Source organism: Mus musculus, chromosome 19 (genome assembly GCF_000001635.26).
Source record: "Mus musculus strain C57BL/6J chromosome 19, GRCm38.p6 C57BL/6J".
Lineage (NCBI taxonomy): Eukaryota > Metazoa > Chordata > Mammalia > Rodentia > Muridae > Mus > Mus musculus.
The window spans coordinates 21,777,477-21,793,994 of NC_000085.6; the positions used below are offsets into that span (position 1 = coordinate 21,777,477).

The 16,518-nt window shown below is 45.8% G+C and overlaps 1 protein-coding gene across 2 annotated transcripts in view, besides 1 other annotated feature; it reads left to right on the forward strand.

The window, feature by feature from the left end:
- Positions 1 to 863: 863 nt before the first annotated feature.
- The window catches only part of Cemip2 (cell migration inducing hyaluronidase 2), an 80,021-nt gene continuing 64,366 nt past the window's right edge, over positions 864 to 16,518 (forward strand). The window contains exons 1-3 of one of the 2 annotated variants that reach the window (NM_031997.4): positions 864 to 1,310; positions 2,695 to 2,776; positions 15,162 to 15,504. In NM_031997.4, the coding sequence (NP_114386.3) occupies positions 15,174 to 15,504 (331 nt within the window). In that variant the 5' untranslated portion in view covers positions 864 to 1,310; positions 2,695 to 2,776; positions 15,162 to 15,173. The remainder of the gene's footprint in view (positions 1,311 to 2,694; positions 2,777 to 15,161; positions 15,505 to 16,518) is intronic. The other variant, NM_001033759.2, reaches the window with a different exon arrangement.
- Positions 6,310 to 8,666: an enhancer, noted in NCBI's record as "VISTA enhancer mm1610". NCBI's record gives its function as "enhancer in: hindbrain (rhombencephalon)[4/5] | midbrain (mesencephalon)[4/5] | forebrain[3/5]" and the evidence as "EXISTENCE:transgenic organism evidence [ECO:0001131][PMID:17130149]".

Genomic DNA, 16,518 nt, shown 5'->3' on the forward strand with positions numbered 1-16,518 from the left:
AGGCGTGACCAGGCCTAGGTATATTTATTCTGGCCTTAGTGTGAGATGCTGGGGCTGCTCCAAGCTCCTAACCAGAACTGGACAACGGTCTGAAGTCAAGAACACACTGACTCTGCTGAGAGGGCTACGAATCCAGCTTCCTTGTTGGCCAGGTGGGGGCAGTCGAGGCGCCAGGACCCGAGGCTCAGAAAGTTTTGAGTGAGGTGGGGGGCTTGCGGGATATTATTGGGGGAATATACTGCTATGCCGAGTCAGCTTCATTCCGGAGCGATAAAAGATGTCGAACTCAGCTATTGGATGATAAAGGAAGAGAAAAGAGTTCAACCCTGTGTGTGTGTGTCTCAGGGGTGGTGGTGGTGGTGGTGGTGGTGGTGGTGTGTGTGTGTGTGTGGGTGGTGGTGGTGGTGGTGGTGGTGGTGGTGGTGGTGTGTGTGTGTGTGTGTGGGGTGGTGGTGGTGGTGGTAATAGGGGTTCAGCAGCCTGGCTAGACCCGAGAAGATGCAGGTTCAGTTTCGAGTGATGAGGGGTGCAGGCTCAGGTCGACTTTGTCAAGAGGTGACAAAAAAAGCAGTATCAGACTCAGCTGGGATGATGAGGTACACAGACTCAGGTTCAGGCCCGCTGCTTTTCCTGAACTCCCAGGTAGTCATCTGTAGCCGAAGGTCAAGGAGCCGCTGGGAAACCCTGGCCGCCGACGGTGTTGGCGGGCGTCCTTCCTGCTGAAGGCAGCTGGAGGCGCTGAGCCTTCGTCTGCAGCTTGTGGTGGGCGGAGCCTCCGCAGGTCTCGTCCCTCTGACAACAGGCCCCGCCCACCCCGCCTTTGACCCGCCTCCCTAGCTCGGGGCCGCCTGCCCAATCCGCAGCACTCTCGGCCCAGCCGAGCCGGCGCTTGTGTGGCCGGAGGCTGATTAGAGGGACCCTAGCGAGCCGCGGCGCCCGCCGAACCGGGGACCTGCGCGGCTCGGGAACGCGCCCTGCCTGCCGCTATTGTCTCGGAGCCGCACAGGCTCGCGCCGCCCGGACGGCGATTCCCCTCCTCTTCCTCCGGGAGGGAAGGATCCAAGAGCGCCAAGCCGGGCTGGCTGGAGGAGGTGGCCGCGAAGGCGGAGGGAGGAGCGTTACTCCCCGGCCCCGACTGCTTCTCCTCCGGCGTAGGTTGCCGCTGAATTCAGAGCGGCAGCGGGACGCGGGTTCCTGGCCATGGAGAGGAGATCTGCACGCGGGGACTCCAGGAGCTCTGCTCCCGCTCCTGCTCCTCTGGCCATCGCGTAGACACCTGAGTAGACCGACGCCAGGAGGGGGAGGGGAAGGTAAGGCTCCTCTAGTCCCGGGTGCCCAGCCCCGCCTCCTTGGCGGTCCCAAGGGCCCGGAGGGCGCAGACCCGACTTGCGCACCTTGGCGTCCTGGAGGCCTGGCTGTCCCTGTGCTGGCGTTTTTTTGCCGAGAAGCACAACATCCTGTGGGTTCCAGCGTCCGCCTTTGCCGGCGCCTTCCCGCCGGAGTTCTCCCATACATAGCGCCCCGAGACTCAACCTTCTTCCATGAAAAGGGGTCCTTAGGAATAGAGGTTTGATCCCCTTTTCATCCACTTTGTGTTCCCGGGGAGGTTAACAATGGGTCTTTTAAAGTCGGTGTGAACAGCCCTAAAGTTTCTGGAAAGGCTGCGTGGGGGACGCGGACCGCAGTGAAAGATTGATGGAATGTGCATTGTGGAGCCTTGGCGTCTACAAGAGCACGCTTGTGTAAAGTTTGGGGGGGAGTGTGGATCTTTGTCTCCTACTGTTCCCCTGAGTTGGTGTGACCCTGCTCCGTGTGGTAAGGCGCAGTTTCAGAATCTGGGCATCTTTAAAGCTGGGGACCAGTTTTTAGCACAGGACCTCACTCACCACAGTTCCTTGGCAGAGTTGGGAGGTCCTGGCAAAGAATGGGGTTCTCACTGCGAGTACCCTGAGGTGCTTCACGTAATACTACTTACTGCCCTCTAGCAATAAAACCAAGGTCTCTGCTGGGGGGCTGGTGTTTGTCACCAGACCCCCTGTGGAGCAGAAACACTCCCCTTAAATTCTCCGCCGAAGGTTAGGAGAACAGACTTTTGACACATCTCCTTTCTTCTGCAGTTGGGGTTAAAGGTAGAGTGCCTGTCTTTTAGGAACTTCCATCTGCTCCTGAACCACACAGTGTGTTGGACTGACTCCCTTGTGCTGGTGACTAGTCTGATGCTACACAGTTGCACATGTTGAAGGGCTGCAGAAGTCTTAAGGGCTCTTACCAGTAAAAAGAAAATTTAGAGGAAGAGGAGGCAGGAGAAGAGTTTCATCAAAGCTTAAGGGAAGCCTGAATTCCCATTGCAACCAGGCTTATCTGTTGGAAATGGCCACTAAACCCAAATACAAACAAATTATATATATCCCTAAAGATTAAGAAAACTTGACCCATTAGCACTGGTCTGGTCTCCATATCCTACTCTGGTGTGTCCCTTATTGTCTTTCCCTTTGAGTTTGCATTTCTGGGCAAAGCAAAATGTGCACCAGGCATGCTGTTCATTTAGTTAACATGGGACAGCTCGTGATAGTGTCTTCTGCCTTTAAAATAACATTCTTTATTTATGTGTAGGGTGGTGAGTCGGGGCTGGAAATTTATCTCAGACTTTAAGCTCACTCTATCCCATACTGTGTCTGATTTTTGTCCTCACAGAACGGAAAGTTAAGGTTAGACGAGAACTCTGAGCCGTCACCTGTTCTCTGTCAGCCTGTGGATGAGAGTAAGCTGAGGCGTGGTGAGTGTGCATCTCTCTGTGTGTGTGTTAATGTGTGCGCAAGACATTAGCATCTAAATTCTTCTCTGGTCTCCTAGGAAGTTCTGTGTAGTTGGGATAGCGGGTCCATGGCTAATTGTTTGAGGTAGGTCTCCTCTCTTCGTCTAGCCAATAGCCGGGGGATTTCCTGCAGTGTTATAATCACAGGAAAGTTGAGGTGACAGCACCGCAGTTATGCTGTAGGGGATGTAATTAAGCCTGTTGTTACAGATACCAAGAAAATGGGCATAGAGCAGGCTTGTGGACCATTATGAAATCGGAAGGATACCACTTAGTAGCTATGTGTGCTTCTGAAATTGAGATAAATGAGCCATATTTCAGAAAGAAAATCATAATCACTATTGAACGGATCACATCTGAAAATGGCTATACGCTATAAAGTGCTCTGGAGTATTTATTAGTAATGCACCCATCTCTCTATCTGCCATGGACCCATTAACTGAATTCTTAATAAAACCACTCGTGACATGCCAGACATTCTTGGAAGGACTCTCAGCAGTACTCTGTGGCACTTTCTGTCAGCTGGAGAGGGAAGGGAAGGAGTGGCTGCAGTTGGGGAAGCCAGAGGGCGGGAGATCCCTGTGTGTTTCCATTGACAAAGATGAGTAAGACTGCAGCCAAGGAAACGAGTGTTGCTGGGGACCCAAGCAAACTAACAATACTAAGATCTTATCAGCGTGTGAATGGGAGACCCACTGTACCCGGCTTCTTTATGAGGGCGGAGGGAGGGCTCACTGGAGGGTGGGCTGCAGAATCGATTCTGACATTATTTGCTAAATCAGGCAAAATAGAGACTGGAAATTGGCGTAAGAAGTATCATGTTTATTTTTCTTTATTTTATTTTATTTTATTTTATTTTATTTTTTTGAGACAGGGTCTCACTGTGTAGCCAAGGCTGCTCCCACACTGCTAAGCCAGCATGGCTCTCCCTGTTACTGGCCTGCCATTCCACCCAGCAAAACTGAAGGCGGGAAGCCAGGCATGGATTTGAAAGAAGTTGGCTTTGGCTGTTGAAAACAGTCTGCTGCTGGGCTAATTGCTAAGTTTTTTCATCCGTGAGATAAGGTTTAAAATGCTTGATGAATATACTGGAGTCAACTACGTTTCCAACTGATAGGCAAATTACTGAATTAACACTGCCAACCCAAAGGTATTTTATACTGTAGTTTGAAACAAGCTGTAACTAGATATAAATTATAGCTTAGTCAAGCTGGCTTCCGCCATAGATTTCCATTTATTGGCTCTTGTCAGAATGGAAGCAGGTGTGTGGGCCTGTAGACTGCCTGCTGCTCTGTGATACACGGTCCTTGTCAAGGCATCTGCCCCTCCCCCTCAAAGGGAATCTTTTCACTGGCTTTGGCTTGTGACTAGAGGGATGAGCTGTCTGGTACAGGGCATCACTCAAGATGGCCTTGTCTGAGATTCTCTCTCAAGCCAGCTTCCCTTTTACTCTGCTGTCCCAACAAGGTCAACCTAGGAATCGGGTGGGGGTGGGGCATCCGCATCTCTGAGACTATGAAAAGTCGCTCTTACTGTCTCCATTTGTAGAGAGGTATAATTTTCAAATGAGACTGTTGAATGCTCCCTCTCCTAACAGCAGCTGTTGTGGGGTGAAACCTGAAACTGTAAGCGGCCCTCGCTTTAGCTCCCCCACTAGAAATGCACATAAGGTCAGGTGATGTTTTATAAATCTCTGTTGATGGGAATCTAGACTCAGCTATTTAAAGCTATAAAGCTAAACGTGGCTTTGGTGGGTAAGGTGAATGTGAGCCAGGGTGTTGGACACTGCTGTCCATGCTGAGTCCTGCCCTTTAGTTCCGAGGGGTCCTAAAAATACTGATAAAGTGAGGAAGTGGGGACCCTGAGGGGCTCACTAATTAGGTAAGGCCATGTAGTAAATTAATGGCTGAGCAGGGACAAGAACCCCTTTGTCCTTATTTCCAGACGGCGATTTCCCGCTCCTTCCCTATTTACGCGTTTATTCCACTTTGCTTTCCTTGGCAGTTGTTTAGTTTTCACTTGAGCTGAGAAACCCATTGTCCTTAAGTTTAAAAGGCAGACAGACCCATGTCTTTTCATCTCCCATATTTATTGTCCATGATATGGAGCACGTAGTAGGGTGATATTTCTGGGAGATTTCTGTCAAATAAGGAACTCTGGGGGGGAAATGTTAGCCCTACTTGCATTTTCTGGAAACAGGATGCAAACTTGCAATATTGTAGAAGTGCAATTTTTTTTCCCCTAAGAAGCGAGTTCCTGGAAACATGCAGACTTCTTTTTCCCCCTTTCTTTGTGAATCATTGGGATAAAATCATGGAGATACTTTGTGTGTTCTTTGTTTTCTCTTTGCTCCTTTTGAGAAACCTTTAATGCTGGTCGTCGAGAACTATGCTCAGCAAGTATTTTATTGCACTTCTAGACCAGACCAGGCAAGGCACTCGGAGTCAGTTAGATAGATGAGGCATGGAGTCTTTAGTAAAATGCCTCTAGAAAAAAGTAAAACAGACCCAGAAAATGTACTTACTGTCTCCTTACAAATGAGATCTTTGTCCTATGTGACAAATCTGTTTTGACATTATTAGTAGGTTCCCTCTGTAGACAGATTTGTAATAAGACATTCTTTTCACAAGGTGGAAAAATGGACCTTTTTGTATGAGGCAAACCAGGACTGCTATTTACTTAGTGTACACAGTAGGTAAAAGTTAAGTTGTATTTAATAAGAATTCTTGTTGCTGTTTGCTGTTGTTCCCTTGGTTGATGTGGTGTCCCATGGAGCTCAGGCTGGCCTTGAACTTGTAATATAGCCAGGGATGACCTTGAACTCCAGCCCTGCCTCCTTCCTTCTGGCTATGGGAGTTTTATGATAAATAGATGGCTGCTGAGGAGATAGTGTAGTCTTAACCTTACTGTGTTAAACGGTTTTAGCACTGTGTAGAAATGCTGTTGGGATATTATTGCTGCAAAGACTTGCAATTTGAGACAATCTAGATTGAGCCACCAAGAAAGGAGTTGTCCCTGTTGCCTCTGAGTTGGATGAAGGATCTTAAGACACACAACCTACCTCATCACAAATCAGGAGTCTTCTTGGTGGGGTCTGGAGACTGAGCCCCTTGAGTGAACCAGTTATTGATCTAGAAGCTTTTATCTAATTACAGGCTTTCGTTTTGGAGACTGCAAACTTTTACATTATGATGGTTTCAGCTATGGATTCTCTATTGCTACTCTTTCCCGAGGAATAAATAAATAGTTTTGCAAGTTTGATAAGTAGAAAAAAACAAAACAAAACAAAACAAAACAAAACAAAACAAAAAAACCCCACCACCACTACCAAAACCTGCATTCCATTTCAGAAGAAATGAGAAAAAAAAAATCATTGTGATTTGTATGTGTGTGTTATTGTTGATTTTTTTGTTTTTGTTTTGAATGAAAAAGCCAATGCTTTTTTGTTGTTGTTGTTGTTTGTTGTACTATGTACTGCAGTTCCTGGTTGACTCACATTATCTCCCTGCTGCCCTTAGCACTGAACTTAGAGCTTCTTGACTGGAGGGTCATCTGTGTATGGGTGTGCCCTGTGCATGTGTGTGTGTTTGTGTGTATTTTTACTACCATGTCAATATTGACTACGATGTCAATATTGACTGCCATGTCTCAATTCTGAGGCAGAACCCTTGTGTTAAGAGGTGGTGTTGTACACCTTTAATCCCAGGAAAGAGACAGGTGGAATTCGAGGTCACCTGGTCTCCATAGTTAAATTCTAAGCTAGCCAAACTATATAAAAAAGACCCCGTGTCAAAGAACAAACACAAACAAACTGGACTTTGTTCTTGTGTTCTCAGATTAGAAAGTTTCTTGTTGAGGGGAAAGGTGGTAGTATACGTGGGTCCTGGCCCTGTGATTGAATAGCCTAAATCATTTCATCTTGTTCGTCTTTGCTAATCTTTCTTAGTTTGAAAAGTGTCCAGAACATAGTCTTTATTCTGTGAGTCATGGCATTTCAATGTTAGTATATCACTAGATTATGACCTTGTGATATATCTGTGCCTGGTAGTCAAACACTCCTGTTTCAGCCTTTCCCCCAACCTTTGACTTCTCCCCACATAGCTTCCTGGTGCTTTCTCCTTGAGCAACATTTTAAAAGGGTTGTCCCTGGCAGTGTGCAGAGAAGGCAGCCAACCAGTGCAGGCTGCTGGCAGCCCTGCCCTTTCCTGGGTTAATTAAATCAGCCTCCTTCAGGTCAGAGCCCGGCTTTGGGTCTTTCTTTGGAAGGTCAGCTGCAAGGGTATGACAGGCAGGAGCCTCCATTGTGTGCCTCTGCACTGCCATCTGTCACTGTCAGCAGGTTGGAAGCCTCTCTTGTGTCTTTCTAGCCAATGGGGAAAAAGGGTTTGGGGTGGGGGATGGCCTGGAGTCTTGGAAGGGGTTGGGGAGGAGCTTTCTAAGAGACTGCATGAGGGGAGAGGGGTGGGATTGAGGAAGAATTTTGGGGTAAAAAACAGCAGCGGAGGGCCGAGATGCAAATGGCCCTTCCCTCTCTTTGTCTGCTTCTTCAAATTGAGGAGCCTTTCAGGTCTCTCAGGATTCCTGAATGGGGGCAGCTCTCACTCTGCAGAAAGGCACTAGCAGGCCAGTGGGCTTTGTTAGGTAGGAACACGAAACGGAACAGAAATGGGACAGTCCATAAAAGCTGACTGGTTAGCCACCTGCCTGAGGCAGGTGACTCTTTTCTGTGTGCGGCGGCAGCAGAAGGCCCTTCCTTATTCTAAGGGCTCCGATAGACTGCCATCCCCTGTATTTAGGGGATATTTTTTTGTTTTGAGATCTTTTTCTTTGTTTTATTTACAGTTTGGTTATGTGGCAGTGAGCACCAGGGACTGAATCCAGTTTGGTCTGGTCTGGTCTCTTGGTCTGATTCATTCTAGAAGCTCACTCTAGAAGAAAGCCATTCGTAATTGACAGTTCCACAGTCCCCGCCCCCACCCCCCCACCCCCCCAGGCCTGTGGCCACTGCTTCCTTTTGCTTTTATTTCTGCTTGGGCCAGAGAGGTGTTAGCTAGAGTCTTTGCTGCCTCAGCCCCTCAGGCTATATAGCTAGGCAGTGTTTTTCCTAACTCTGATGGATTCCTTTCAGCTCTGATGGGTTTCTTTCAGCTATTGAGGACTTTAGCGTCTGCCACCCACTGCTTCTTGTGGACTTGGTTAGCAGAGTTGAAAGGGAAGCACTCTTCAGAATATTTACTGCCAGCCATATGCCTCCTACAATGTGAAAAGCAGGAAGGAACATAACAATTAATTCAATAATAATTACATACAATAGTAGAAATATTCACTTGACTGGCTTTTGGTCTCAGACATTTGTAAATATCCCAATTTTGGTTTTTGAGAGACAGGGTTTCTCTGTGTAGCCCTGGCTGTCCTGAAACTCACTCTGTAGACCAGGCTGGCCTCGAACTCAGGTCTGCCTGCCTCTGCCTTCCCAGAGCTGGGAGTTAAAGGCCTGTGACACCTCTGCCTGGCTAATCATTCATTTCTTAATCCCTGTCCTTTCCTATGTCGGAGGAAGCTTGCGCTTAGGGCTTCTCTGTTCTTGCCCCCGGGAACATCGGCTTGGGTACATGGTGCTGCGTCATGAAAGTGAAACGGATTCAATGTAGATAAAGTGGTGGCAGTGAAATGTGACAAAGCCAGCCGGTTGCAGGGGATGTGACATCCCCTGATGATGAGACCGAAAGGAAAAAGAGGCTTGGTGTCCTGATGGAGGGTGTGCCCTGTAGCAACAGGGCACATGGACTGGTGTGCTTATTCAAATCTCAGCTCTGAGTGAAAGGGCCTGGTGCTCTCAACCTGCTGTCTGCTCCTGTAGCCATTATATGTACAGACATCGGATTCATGCTGAATTCTGCACAGTGGTTATTTTAGGAAAACACATGTTATATTATAGGAATACAGTGTGTAGTATTCTATTTTTCCCTGAAACACACACACACACACACACACACACACACACACACACACACACACACAAAACTTCCCAACCTCTCTTTGTCCCACAGAAATCTATATATGTTTAAGTACACAATTTACTTGACACTGATCATATTTAAATATATACTTGGAAGTTTGAGGTCTTTAAGGGCCTCAGGTGCTAAGGTTGTTTCTCATTGAGCAGTTTTGTGTGTTCCAGCCCCTACCCATTCTTTAGCAGCAGATACAATCTTATGTAAAGAAGACCTGTGAGACACCTAACATTATCTCTTTAAGCCAAACCAAACTACCAACCTGGAAGTCACTTTTCTATTATTCTCTCTTGGGTCTCTCTAGAGTCTTAATCGACAATTCAAAGCAGCTAGGAGCTAATGGTTTGATTGGGTCAGAAATTCAGATTTATTATATTTTGTATTCTGTGTTTTCATAGCTTGTGTACCCCCTTTTTTTCTGGAATAGTTTACTTTTTATTGCATGTTTTTACTTTTTTAGATATAATAATGATCACATTGTAAAGATTTTCTAAGATCATAACAGGACAGAATGTTAGCTTAGCCAAATTTTAACCAGTTGGACAGAAATTCTTAGAAGCAAACATTGTTGACTATTCCGTTGATTCTTTCAAAAATTATCACCTTGCTAAGAAGCCTTTGATTGGATTATGCTGGTATCTTGGCTGTTTCTACTAGCCTGAATTTGTCATTTAAAAATAGATCCTCATATGAAAGTGTATAAGCAAAACACTCTTACTGAGTGTTCCGTATGATTGGGAGCTGTGTGTGTCTGATGCAGCACAGTGGGGGCTCTGCAGTGGGTGGCGGGGCTGGCTCATTTGGAGAACTGATGCTTCAGAAGAGGACCGAGTGTCCTCCATCACTCTCTGAGTAATAAGCACCTGCGGTGTGCATCTGGCGGCTCCATATGCAGGGGACTCTCCCTCTCATCCGGCCCATCATTTTCTGTCAGAAGTATAGAGGGAAAAGTTTCCCATTATACTGTGTGGTTGAAACCATTATAGCACACTGTGAAAGGGTAAGGTACAGCCAGTTTGCCACCCTCTCTGTAGGATTCCTGCTTACAGATGTGACTCAGCCTCTTTGTCAGAATGCAGGCTAGAACTGTATTGTGTAATAGGATGAGAGTTCAATTCCCAGCACCCACATCTGCCTGAACCTCCAGTTCCAGGGGACCTGATGGCCTCACACAGATGTACAGACAGGCAAAACACCAATGAACATCAAATAAAAATAAAATTGAAAGCTATTGCAGGCATACATGGGAAATTCCTGTGGGAGTGGGTAGGGAGAAAGGGCGTGGAGAAGAGCAGCTTGGCTCGAGAGAGGAGCGATGAGGAGAGAAACCCAGAAATCTGTAGCTTAACAGATTCTTCAGGACTATAACACAAAATTAGACAGATTTTCACCCATTCTGTTTTCCTTCCACTATGTGTGTGTGCATGTGTATATATATAAATACATGTCCTATTATACTTTGAGCACACACACACACACACACACACACACACACACACACACCCCACCTCTCCTAGCATTTATGATGAACTCTTTTGCAGGAATTTGTAGACTACAACAACCACTTATTGAGCACCTACTGTCTATGAGGTCCTGTGAAAACACCAAGGGGAAAGAGATGGATAATTACATAAATTAATCAAAGGATAAGGGTCAAAGCAAGACTCTAAACAGTATAGGAAGAGCAAACACAATGGGAGCTTAGAGGCTCTTGAGTTGGCCTCTTAGACAAGGCAGTTTTCAATTCTTTAAAACCCCAAACCAGTCCTTTTCTAAGCCCCAGCCCTTCTTAAAGGTTAAGACTCACAACTCCCTTTAACATTATCATCATTAGAAGAAAATAATTGCTTTCTGCGATAGCTGGCTGCACATATACCACACACATTAATCTGTGGCTCTTCAGCTGTCTGTATTCCCCAGCCTTGCTGTTATTTGGGGCATGCACATGGCTGTTTCCCAAGAAAAATATTTTATTTAAATTATAGTGAGGTTTTAGGGTTGTATTTTTGGGGGAGGGGGGATGGGTGAGGAGGGACTGAAAATTGAAAAAAAAATTACACATTGCATACTTCTTTGAATGCTTATTTTTCCTAACGTTTATCAGCATTTGTAAGTCAGGCTTTTATAGTCTTAGAAATTGCTTTAGTTATCTGCCTTAAATATTTACTTATATTGCTCATGTAAGTATTCCTAATTATTTGCTTGTTGGTTTATAACCAAGTCTGTTGAGCTAATATTTTTATGTCATCAGGTATATATTCATAAGATAATTGTTTCAGGAGGCTGGGCAAGACGGCTCAGTGTTTTAAGAGCACTGACTACTCTTCCAGGGGACCCAGGTTCAATTCCCAGCACCCATATGGTAGCTCACAACTGTCTGTAACTCCAGGATGTGACATCTTCTCATAGCCATACATGCAGACAAAATACCAGTTGGACATAAAAATAAGTAAATTAAAAAAAAAAAGATAATTGTTTCAAGGGTTTCTGAAATAGTATCAAAGACCCAAAACTGCTTTAAAAACTGTGGAATGCTTTTCTGGTCTCTACACGAACAACTTGGACATTCCCATTGTGGCTGGCTTATGTTTATTCCAAGGGGCAGTGCCATGCCATATCAGTCATTAAAGTATATATAAAATATGGATGAGTCCATTCTTTGTAATCTGATTTTCACTACAAGAGTGACCTTTAAGTACTGACTGGTGATGCCAGCTCACACCATTACAGTGAAACATGAACCCCCGGTAAAACCCAGACGGTGCCTGCTGCTTACACTGAAGCTGGGACACCGGAGGAGACACCAGTGCCCTTCCCTGCTACTGGAGTTCCGGGCTTAAGCAGCTATTGTTGAGAGCTCAGGAGGGAGGCTGAACAACACATTGGCGGTATTTCCTGGGTGAAGGTTATCTTTTCCTCCAAACAAAGGATTTAAAGTGAGTTCGGAAGCCAGATGTCTTGAGGATGCCACCTCTCTTTTGTCTGACCCTCATGGTTTCTGCCACAGCCCTCTAATGACCCACTCTAATGGCGTGAGCGCTGCAGCTTTCTGAATTTGTGACACATCTTTTTTTCATGAATAATTTAAATCTCTAAGTGGCAATTGATTTTTTTTTTTAAAGTAATGTATTCGTAGTGCGGTCTCTAAAGTCAATGTTAAATGTTACATGAAATCTGAAGGAGGCATGTGTCTGTTTTACAATTTTAACGGTTTTCATGCACTGAAAATAAGTTGTTTTTTGTATTGCTTATCCTAAAATATGGTGGAAGTACTATTTTACTTTCAAGGACAGGAACAGTGGCTTGCAGAGTGTGTAGTTTTCAGCCAGGAGTCTAATGGATTCAGGAGGACTCATTTATGGCAGATGCCTTCTAAATTTTCATGTTAAGTTGCCATTTTGTGACATCGAGGACACGTTTGTTATTTCCAATGGATTGGTGACTCCCTGGAGCCTCTCTGCGTCTCAGTTTTCTGTGTGTGGCTACATCTGGTGTGATACATTATCCCCTTCAGTCTGATGAATAATACCAGCCCTTCTCACCCTGAGACAATGAAGCAGACAGATTGCAGCTCAAGGGGCATTCCCCAACCCCCTTCCACAGCTGATCATGACAGTTGTGTCCCCCTCCCAGCGAGGCTGGCCCCAGGAACATCCCCTCTACCCCTTTCTCTGCCAATGGACAGCTTTCCTTTGTCGCACTGCTTGGCTGTGCCCATTGTTTGGGCCTGCTGCTTGGTACACGGGGCAGCTTTCCTCAATAGCACCTTGGATGGTGGTGTTTTTTTCTTTGTCTGAAGTGTAAGCTTCATTTAAATTACGACCTCAAGTTTCATCTAAACAACGGCTTTTATTAACATCAAGCCTCATGGATCTAGTCATTTTGACAGACACACTAACTCAAGACAATGGTCTTTGCCTCATGTAAACTCATGACCAATTCCTGCTTAGACTTTCTCTTCCGTCCCCATTCATTTCCTTGTCATTTGGGTCCTGGAAGTACTTATTTGTGGGCCAGTTTATGTTTAATGGGTTTGCTGATTGTTTAGAGCAATTTGGAAGCTCACTGGACCACTAGATTCTTGTTCTTTATTTTGTAGCAGATGGGGAATTTACTGGGGGGCTATTAGTTAAAGTCAGGTGACCTGGGGTGCTCTGGTTGTTAAGGGAGGGATATAATGGGTGTCACTTTTTTCTGAAACTGTTGAGTGCATCGTAGTTATCAATAGTCACTGTAGTAAGGCATTATGGTGGAGCTAGCCGCCGCCTCCCTCCCTGCCTTCTTTATTCTTTCCCTATTCTCTCTCTACTAAATCAACAGCTTCATTCAAAACTTGTTCTTCCTAGGGCTGGCTATGATGAGCACCAAGAGGAGGAGGGCCTTCATGTGTATCAGTTTTTCTTAGCTCAAAATGAATCACGCATCGGTAGTCCAGTGAACTTATTTATGGGAAATTCCAGAAGTTAACATACTGTCTGAGGCCAGTCGGGTTCTGTTATGCCCTTGCAAACTGTTAAGAGCTCGAATGTTAGTGTAAAAGAATCATTGGAACTTTGACTATTTTAGGATTTAAGAAAAGAAAAAAAATCTTTAGATTCTTTTTTACCTTCATGTTTGGTTGATGTTGATGATGGATGGGAAGACATGGCCTAGTGTAGTTCGTGTTGACTTTGAACTTGCTATGTGGCTGTGGTTAGCACTGGAGTCCTGATCCTCTGGCCTCCACCTTCCAAATGCTGGATTATAGGCACATGTTGAAAGAACCTAGTGGGGAAACCCCCACTCAGCTCCCGATTCGGCGTGCACCCAAGAATCACGAATAGAACACAACACCTTGATGTAACAACACGAGGTATTTTAATGGCGGAGCTCCGGGTCGAAACGTATCTCACACAGGAGACAGTGGATTCGACCACGAGGCTTGGAAGCTAGGGGTTTTTATAGAAAAGGAGTGGGGCTGGGGAGGAATTGGCGCGGTTTCACATGATTGGTCCATTTAAACATCAGCAGCCTGTAACATTTAACTTAGGTCAGAGGGGTGGGAGATAGGGAGGCGATGGGCCTGCCCGGGCATGTCCTGGTCTGTTCTGCTATGTTCTCAGCCCCAGGTTTCAAAGCTCACAAACAAGTCTTTGGGCTATTTGACATACATTACATGAATCACAGGTCTCAAGTTTTATTTCCTTTCAATGTCACCACACCAGGCTAAACATTCATACTGAGTGCATTCAGAGTCTGTATGTAAGTAAGGTTATGGGAAGAAATGGTTAAACTGCTTAACCACGAGATAGCCCCATCCGGGGAATTGAACATCCAGACTTGAATGCCTGTCTGTTGGAACTTCCTAGGGCATCTGTTGGGTTCTCATGGGATACACGGACTTGTAATTTCAGTTTAAAGAGTTTAGGGTTGTGAGGCTCCAAGTGTGGTCACCAGAGTGTGTTTTATAGACACACATTTTTCTTTTCTTTTTGAGATTATAATGTAATACGCCATTTGCCTCTTCCTTTCAAAGTGTGTGTTTTAAATATGTAAATCCAGAGTCCTCTTTGCAGTAGTTGGGCCTGAATCACATAAAAAAGAGTCCAGGGATCTCCATTTCTCTCAGGTTTGTTTTTTTTTTTTTTTAATGCTTATTTTCCATTCTGAAAACCCTGAACAGTTGGCATGAGCAGGTGGCTCCAGGTGCTCTTTAGAGTCCCTTGGGAATGTTAATTTTCCAGCAGCTTTGACCCAGCCTCACCACCCTAACTGAATTGTTCTAGAGCGCAGCCAGGGAGCCCTGGGAGGCTGTAGGATGCGATTATGTGCTCTGCAGTGGAGTGGAGTGGAGAGGCAGTGTCCTTAGAACTAGACAACCTAACACTGAAGGTGGCGGCACCCAGTTAACTGAATCGGGGATGTAATTGACTTGGTATTTTCTGTCAGTGTCAGGCTGAGGTGGGAGTGGAGAAGTGTGCTAATGGTGTGGAGCTGCTGCTCAGGGCACTGAAGAATTCCTGAAAAAGGATGGTGCTGATGGTCATACAACTTTACGAATATAATTAATGTCACTGGATAAAAAAAAAAAAAAAAAGAGATTTATGCTTGTCTTAGCACATTACGTGTTTGAGAGCTGGGGTGTGGCCTAAGGGTAGAGTGTGTGCCTCGAGTATACCAGGTACTTGATCCCCAGCACTGAAAATGTTTTTCAGGGATCATGCCTCTAATCTCAGTATTTGGGAGGCTGAGGCAGGAGCATTGTCATGCTTTTGAGGCTAGACCCTGTCTCAAAACAAAGTCTTAATGCTATTACATTGTACACGTTCAAAACCTTCTTTCCCTTTTCACAGTGACAGGGTATCATGTATGCCGCTGGTTCCAGGGGCCACTCCCCTGCTTTCCTGCAACCTCAAAACGGAAACGGCCACCGCTCACCTGGTTATGTTCCCGGGAAGGTGGTTCCCTTACGTCCCGCGCCTCCTCCAAAGAACCACGCCTCCGCCAAACTGACCTCCAGGAGCCAAGACGCCCCAGCGACCTTTGCTTTCTCCCCCGAGGAGCAGCGGACTCCGAGCGAGAGCCGAAAGCGGAAGAGGCACAAGAACACCTTCATCTGCTTCGCCATAACCAGCTTCTCGTTCTTTGTGGCGCTTGCGGTCATTTTGGGAATATCCTCAAAATACGCTCCAGATGGTATGTGCTCCTGCGTGTGAATGGGAATGAAGTATGTGTGCTGTGCGCACATATGTAGAGAAAGCATAGTCCAAAAGAAGAGCTAGGGGGAGAATGTAGAAAGCACACTTTAAAGAAAAAGGCCTTGGTTGCTGAGCCTGGCTGTAGCTACCTAATGCACAGGTAGGATGAGGTGTGACTGCTTACAAATGACAGCAGTTGTTTGAGGAGTCTGTGGGAAATTGTAAATGAGAAGGCTTGTCTTTCTGTTTTTTTTTTTTTTTTTTTCTTTTTCCCTCCTCCACTGTGTCTCAGGGCTCAAGTCTTTCTTGGAGCATCTCTGTAAATGTTCTTTACAAATCCCCATGGGAGTGCAGGATGGTGCTTGTTGGGAGCTGGGAGTCTTGGATCACAAAAACTTTACTTAGTTATCCATATAGCGATAAAATGGATGCGACTAAAGATCTTGTTTAGTGCTTTGAAACAGGCGTGATAAACAGTACAAAAAAAGTTGTTAATACTTTTGAGCTATGGAATGCATCCTTAAACTTGCCCCCAGGTGTGTGAGTTGATACATTTGTCCAGTCTAACCATTCTGTTCATTGATGAAGACCACGGAGGGACCTTTAATTCCTTAAATGATATTTGCTTATCAAGAAACCAGGCCAGAAACTTAATGATCAATGCTGAGGAGACAATTCAGTTGGTGAGGATCCGAGTTTAGTTCCCACAACCTGTGTGGGGTACATCACGGCCACCAGGAACTCTAGGGGCTCCAACACCCTCTTCTGCTTCCCTTAGACACACCTGCCATGCATTTACAAACAGATCTGAGTAAAAATTTAAAGAAAAGATCTTTAAAAAGAAGACAAAACCCAAACTGCGTGTGGTGGCGTATGCTTTGTAATCCCAGGGCTGGACAGGTGGCACCAGGAGGACTCCTGAGTCTGACTGGGGGCTGACTGACTCTGGGTTGCTGGCTTGTCTCCACACGCATGGGTCCCTCACTCTCCACTCCTCAAACACACACACACA